The sequence below is a fragment of the Anopheles darlingi genome, chromosome 2 (assembly GCF_943734745.1).
Source record: "Anopheles darlingi chromosome 2, idAnoDarlMG_H_01, whole genome shotgun sequence".
Classification (NCBI taxonomy): Eukaryota; Metazoa; Arthropoda; class Insecta; order Diptera; family Culicidae; genus Anopheles; species Anopheles darlingi.
In genome coordinates this window covers 15,394,592-15,402,091 of record NC_064874.1, presented here as the reverse complement: position 1 = coordinate 15,402,091, position 7,500 = coordinate 15,394,592, and the positions used below count along the sequence as shown (strand labels likewise).

Here is a 7,500-nt window from a genome sequence, read left to right as displayed (position 1 = left end):
TGAGCTTGCAAAGCCCGGCAGGCGAACCCGGGGCTACATGCCACATTAAACGGTAACACCGACAGCGACAGCAGACCACAGCACTGCCGGTTCGGTCCGGTTTTTGTAAAATTTCAACCGTAAAAAAGACCGAGAGACCTCCCCAATAGTAACTTTCGTTGGCAACGGGGTTTTGACGTTTGGAACTTTGACAACAGTTTCCACAGTGAGCAAAAAAAATCAAACCCCTTTCTACGTCAACGAGACGTGAAGGAACCTTCGGTTCTTCGGTTCCACCCGGAAGGTTAGGGAATATGACCACACACACACACACACACACGCACTCACCAATGGCGTCCTTTCATATAAATTGCGAAATTAGGCAAAATGGAAACACCGCCACAAGCCGGTGAGCGATCGAAACGGTCACCTGCGCTTGACCCCCGGATACGTGGACCCTACTACAAACTACTACCGCAAAGTTTAACCTCGCAAAATGGTTTCCGGGGTCTGAGGCTGCTGGTGACATTACCTTAGCTAGACCGTGGTTCCCAGAGTCAGGAGTTTTCATGTAAATCATCGAGCGAACCTTCTTTCATCCTTCCTTTCCTTTTATGCTTCAATTTGAGCATAATGGCGTCAAATTTCGTCCCCAAAATGTCTCAAGTGTTTCGTCCGCAAATTTGTTTGCTCTGCCACAACTCTCTCTCGCGCGCTCTCTTTCTCTCTTTCTCTCTCGTCCTGTCCGTCCGTTGGTGTGGACAACCGTGGTTCAAGTGAAACGAAACTTTGGAACGTCATCGTTAGCTCGAATTCGTTTGCTTGTTAGTCTTTTGGTCCTCAGTCCGTAGTCGCACAAGCGAGTGCATGATGCGAACGGGCAGTAATCACATCGTGGAATCTAGGAAGCCGAGCAGCCCCACTCCCGACCCGTTGCCATAGTTACGCTAACGTCTTTTCCGCGTGAACTACCGTAACCCAGGTAACTTTTGACTTCTTGTACTGTTGCCGGACGCGGCGAGAGACCAGCATTTGCATTTGCTGGCAGGGCCGCTTCGTCTCAATGACAGTTGTTGATGTTGTTGTTGTTTTGCATCCCCTTCCGATCGCTCCCGTTCTTCAGTAATGGGCAGGCGTGTTGATCTGGAACCTCCAACCACCAGGCGGAGGCGCGGTCTGTAAAAAACAAATAGAGGAACCGCGGACCGTCCGGATAAAAGAAAGACACTCCAGAAATAGTATCCGGGAAAGGAGGAAAGAAGGAAAATGACGACCGAAACCAACCGAGCATCTGACAGAAAGAGTTCGGTGGCAGAACTCTGGACACCACCCTTTGCGTTGGCTGGTCGTTGAAGGTCTTGGAAAGTAGAAGTTTTTGGTGCTGCTATTAGCGAGCAAATTTTGGGTTAGCTTCGTTAACGCGGTCCTGGGTCGCCGATTGCCGGCGGCCATCTTGAGCTGACCTTTCGTGAGCTGGGAGCATTGGCGAGACAAAAGTTTTAGTAGCCAAGGCATCAGCATCAACCCCCCTGCCTTTCCCTCTTCCTCGCACGCACCGAGGCGAAGAAAAGGCAGAAAACTTTTAAACTCCAAAATTTGCTCAGCAATTTCTTGCTCCAAAATGGTTCGCGCTTTGCGTTAAGAATTTAGCAGCAGCACCAGCAGCAGCACCCCGGGAGTGACCCCATGTTTATGTTCGGGTCATCAGGCCCACCGTACGCCTCTCCTTTGGTGTTGCCTTTTCCTCCCCCCTCCCCTCTAATCCTGGGTGCCCCAAATTCAAATTCTTAAAGACTTCCATGTCGCCTTACGATTGAAGGGAACCATTTTAGTGAACCAACTAGCGGTTCTAGCACGGCGCTCGACGTCGTCGTCGTCGTGTTGTACGAGCCGAAGGCAATCAGCCGGGATGGTCGCGCATTAATCTTTGAACGTTTCGCTCCATAGCGAGTAAGTGGAACGTGTGCTCGCTCGTATAGTTGCTGCTGCTACTGCTGCTGGCGACCATAAACGATGATATTATTGCACTTTCCGAGGCAAACATTTGCCTTAAATCGCTCCCATCAAAGGTAAGAATACAAATCGCCGGCAATATATGTGTGTGTGTGTGTGTGCCCTGGCCCGGGGAAACCACTTGCTCTCCTCTGGGCTCGTAAAACTTTCTATCGCTCTCACCGTTCGTCGTGTGCGGTCTTGGTCGTGGTCCGTCCGTTCGTCCTGAGCGCCTCTTCACTTCACTCTGGGATAGTTTGTCCGCCATCCTGGGTGGGGGAGCGGGGGAAGGTAACCGTCTTTTGGGGAAGGACTGCGGGTAAGACGGGAGGTCATAAAATAAGCAACGAACGTAACACACTCGCCCCGTGACGTGAACCGCTCGTCCTCCCCGGGGCCGGGACCGTCAGACCTAGACCTTCGCCATGTTGCTGCTGCTGCTGCTGCAGTTTAATGCCGGAGCGACAGATAAAATATCCAACATGGCGGCATGATGGCATGATGGCAGGACTGGTCCAGTGGTCCTCTGGTCCATATTTGCACGCCAGCTACCGCCAGCAGTACCGATCCCGGGGATCAGCATTCAGCTTCGACCCCACGAAATACACGTCGTTTGATTGCAATTCTCGACTTGGCTCGGATCAAACGAGGAAAACAACGGAGAGGACATAGAGGGAAGGTAGAGAGAAAGTAAAATAGCAGTGGTCCCGACGTCCAAGACGCCCAGCCTTTTACCAGCCAATTCAGTTTGGCCATCTCTCCGGGAACGGGCTCTGTAAAAAACAAAAGAAAAGAACGATCAAAACCGACCGACCGACCGAAGTGTACAGTGTGCCGTGTGCTAGAACAGCTTTTGCTTTCGTTGTAAATAAGCTTCATGATCTAGCAGCAGCTGTCTGCAGCAGTAGTAGTGCATATCTATCTAGCCAGCTTTCCTATCCCCAAACCATCAAGGGGTTTGATCAAGAAAATGAAACATCCGGAGCCCCCGGTGCGTGGACTCACGGTGCGGTATCACACCAACATCAACCACCAACGACACAACGATGCCTAGTCTGGGGCTTGTAAATAGTTAATTTGTGTTTCATTTGTTCTGCTCTCTTTTGTGTTTGCTTCTACTAATGATGTACATTTTATGTTTTGAAACTTCTGCTAAACTGACAGCACCCGCTCTCTTCCCGCTGTTCAGGTGCTAGCGTTCACCGAAAACAATAAAACAAAACAAAAAAACACCAGACAAGCACTGGGAACACTTTGAGCACCTGAATCCCGTTGTATAAATGTCACACCATTCACACAGACTGTACAGGTGTAATCAATGTGCTTACTCCACTGCAAAGGGAAGGGTTGGGGATAATGATTGGGAGGGGTTAGAGCTGGATTGCTGACAATAAATTGAAATCCCTGGCAAACGAGCGACCAATCGGTCCGCGGGCCAATCATGTTAGACCGAAGGCAACATCTGGCGTCTGCGAGAGACTTGCGGCGGCGGGAAGGATCTTTCGCACTTTGTTGGCCAACTGTTGATCGATGTACGCCTCTGTTTTACTCGGGTTTCACTCTTGTAGTGGTCGCCTCTCTCCTTCGCGTAACGCACATAATAATCAACTGTCATCAATTCTGGTTAATGGAACCGTTCGGTGTCCAACATCCATTTCAACACACACTATACCTACACCTACCAATAATACACACCACACTCACACACACACACATACACCAACCGAAACACCTACGGTGCCGGTCCTCACACCGGTTTTTATCGCAATGTGAACCTCGAAATTCAATGTCGAAATTTCATCTTTTCGCTCCTCCTCCTCCACCTCCTTCGCCTCATCACAGATGGTCCGGCGATTGTACGTATCAATCTGTTCGTACGAAGCATTATGACCATCAGTGACATTAAGATGGTAAGTTTTAGTTTGGCCACCGCCACCGGCCTACCAGGAATGCTTTCAGCTTTTGGTTTTTTTTTTCTATCGTCTTCATTTTCACTCGCTCGCTCTCGCTCTCTCTCTGTCATTGTACCTTTTTCGCGAATGTCTCTTGCCTTGCCTTGATCATGATCGCTAGAACAATCGGAACGTCCACTCATCTACTGCAAAGTCCAAAGTCAACTTCATTGTCACTCCCATCACCACTACCACCACGAGCAAAATAAAATCTCAATTAGCTGCTATGTACCACGCAATCGTAGTTTTTACAGTAGTGCGAATGATTTGGCAGCAAGTTTCGTTTTTGTCCTTTTGCAGAGCGCTAGCCGCTCTTCCTTTTATTCCCTAATACGCTAGTGACACTAGCAGCGCGTGTGTGTGTGTGTGTGCGTGGCCCAAACCTTTCTTCTAATCTCCATCAGCTGTTTGCGCTTGTTTCTCGCGTGTAATGTAGCTCACTAACGCGTGATCCTCTTCCTGCTGATGATGATGATTTTGGTTTCTATTAGCGGCGTATCTTGCGATACCGAAAAGCGCATTTCTCGTTCCTTTGTGTGTGTGTGTGTGTGCTTGCGAGTTTATGCTTTAGCGTGTGGTTTGGTTAAGCCGATAGAGAACAGCGTAGCCAGACGGCACCCCGTGGTCAATTGGATTGGAACCCTACCCCCGTGATAGGGGAATGACGTGCCAAAAGTGCTGGAACGCAAATCAAAATCTATGCCGCACTGGCTGCCCTCCGTTCCCGGCAGTTCTCGGTGTTTTCTTCTTTTTTTTGCAAATATTCTTGGCATGGAAATGGAATTTGCTTTCCGGTGCCATACACGCGCACACCGGGATTGGCCACACGCCACAGTTTGACAGTTCTGCGTTTTGCGAGAGCCTTGGGTTTTCGAAGCACTCGCGCCTGCTCATTTTTCTCCCTTCCATTACTAGCTTACCTTTGCATACGCATCGCCTAGCTTCACTAGTGCCTTTCTCGAAGGTTTTGCTCCTACGTACCGAAATTTGCCAAATTTACACTCGCGTTTTGTCCGTTTTCTAACATCCCTGTTTTTGTCATTCCTTCGTTTTTTGGATGCCAGAGCGTAGATGGCTGTTTTGGCTAATGCTCTCCTCCGTTAGAGGTTATTTCTTTTCTTTTATTTTTCTGTGGTTTTAGAGGATTACTTAGTAGGCTGCTTACCAACTAGTATCACACGAGTAATGCGAGTGAACTCCGTTTGCGACGAGACATTCCCTAGAGGGAAGCCTATTCGGATGGAAAGCGTAGAAAGAAATCAAATCTCAAAACAGCGAAGAGCTGCAAACACCTGGCCTAGTAGGCCGGTTCGGGAGTAGGCCTAGCGTCTAGCATCATGCTGACCAGGTGCTGCCTCGCGTTACTCAAGCGTACTTTTGCTCCATTTGTCGTTCCAGTTCTGCATTTTCTTTGAATTTGAATTGTTTTTCTCTCTCCGTTAGTGTTTTACATTTTTAGTGTTTTGTTCCTCTTTTCTTTTTGAATGATTTTTGGTCTGCCCTTTGCCAGAAGTAGAGTATTTAATTCGCTCGATATGGTTTCGCAAGTTCTTAGTAACCACATTACGCATATTTCGATTGTTCACAACATGGCCGTGAGAGGAGATTCGAGTAGTAGTACTTGCTATTGCAAGTCATCCGGAAAATACTCGATTTTCGGTTCGGCAAATTGTGAACAATCTTCATGAAATCCATTCCGGCCCGCTATGGCATCCTCGATACGTTCCGTAAGCACCATGGTCAACAGTGTGTACGAAGACCCCAGGACCTTTACCCCGCAGTGTATCCGCAGCAATCAGATTGTGGTTCAAGCTTCTGCTTCATCGACTTAAGCCGAGGTGCTGCTGTTGCTGCTGCTCGAAAGCGCATCGCACCTTCGTCAGCTTATGACACCCGGTTCCTCCTTATCCTGGGACCTCTCCACCTCGTTTGGATAAGCTCCCGCCCTTCCCACGGGGGAAAGGGGCTTCTCGCCGGTTTTTTGTTAATTTTCATTCCAACCTCTCTCTGTCTCCCTTCTCTCTACGAGCGAGACCTGCCGACCTGGCACTTGCCTGCAGGTGTTGCGCTAATTCGCTCCCACTTTAGCCGCAGCCGTCGGCAATCCCCTGGAGCCGCCAACTCCTGAAGAGCTCAGGCTCCGGACCGAGCCGGGCGAGCCGGAGTCGACCGGAATTAGGTTTTCATTTTTGCCGCAGAATGCAATCCCCAACCGGTACGACCGTCACGGACGAATAGCGTTCGCTCCGATCTCTCGCTGCTGGCTCATTTATTCATTTCATTTCGGCTCGATGTCTCAAATTCACCAGGGCTGCGGTTCCTGTTGGCCGGAGGGGGGGAGGGCTACTGCCGGACATGCTGCAGTCAAATACCATAAATAAATAAAGCCCCGGATCCTCCGCTCTCGTGGGACTTGGCCTAGCGGTCGGAACAGAGTACTCTGGCCAGCTTCAGCGCACTGTCTCTCTCTCTCTCTCTCGCGCGCGCGCTGTCCGTTTCATAATCCTTCCCACCCACCAGTTTCGTCCGCCTTCGTAGTGGCTCTTCGGTATTATTATGTTTGTCTGCCACCCAGTCCAGCACTGAACATAAGGGGATTGAGGTTCGCGGAAGTTCCGTACTCTTTCTCCGGTGGTTCCGTGGCGGTGGTTCCGGGGCAAGGTAACCGCAGAAATAATTCCCAACTCATTACGATCGTCATCGCCATCGTTGGCGTCATCGTGAGAGATGAAACTCCGCAGCAGACCGGTAGCGTTGCTGGCGGAGTATTAATGAAACATTTACCCAGCGTTGTATCGCTGTGACAGGCTGTTGCCGGTGGTGCCGATTGGTTGGCCGTGTCCGGGGCCGATTGAGTTAAGCGGAATGCATCCGTCATGAAGCGCTTCATACCTATCAGTTTCACTTGAGTGTCACAAATCCAATGAGATGTTGAAAGAGAGAAAGAATATTGTAGATTTGGAGCATTTAATGGGAGGATTTAATGGGATAACCTAGTTTGAGTACGGCTTTTGACAGAATACTAGTCCTTTGCTTTACTACAACTTCTTCTTAAACATCGTTTAACTTAACTTTGCTCTTTTCGAGAAGATTGTAATAAATTGAATTGTGTTTTTATATGAAAGCACAACTTTGCTCAAAAATATGCAAAAACACCTCGGCCACCGACACCACCGTTAGAGCTAGTTCTCGCGGCAAACAACGATCTCAGCAACATGTTTGGTGGCGCAAATCCTGAGAACAAATAAACAAATCACGCAAACACATGTTGTACCATGTTTATGCGCCTTTTGCACCTGGCGTGGCCGCAAGCTTCCGTTCGGCTTCACCACCCGTCCACTGGATTCCAGCCCGGACGTGGCCAGACTGTTAACCAAAGCGATTTTATGCGCTTTTATTTTTTTCGCTAAGGCCTCGCTCATGCGGCTCTTCGCTCTCATTAAAGCGCAAGTGTCCAACGGTACCTTTCGACAAAAATTACGATCGTAAACGACGCAACAGTGCCTTGGCGATGCGGTACCGTTGGCCTGCCTAAGCTTGGCTTTCCCCTCGCGTTTTCTCGCTTTCAATTGCCGCT

General features: G+C 49.4%; 1 protein-coding gene across 14 annotated transcripts in view; it reads left to right on the top strand.

Moving 5' to 3' along the window:
• Positions 1-7,500, top strand: part of LOC125950996 (glutamate-gated chloride channel) — a 77,681-nt gene that overhangs the window by 36,122 nt on the left and 34,059 nt on the right. For 4 of the 14 annotated variants that reach the window (XM_049679464.1, XM_049679462.1, XM_049679472.1 and 1 more), the window contains exon 5: positions 3,814-3,881. The exons of the other annotated variants lie outside the window; for them this stretch is intronic. In XM_049679464.1, the coding sequence (XP_049535421.1) occupies positions 3,814-3,881 (68 nt within the window). The remainder of the gene's footprint in view (positions 1-3,813; positions 3,882-7,500) is intronic. 14 annotated transcript variants of the gene reach the window in all.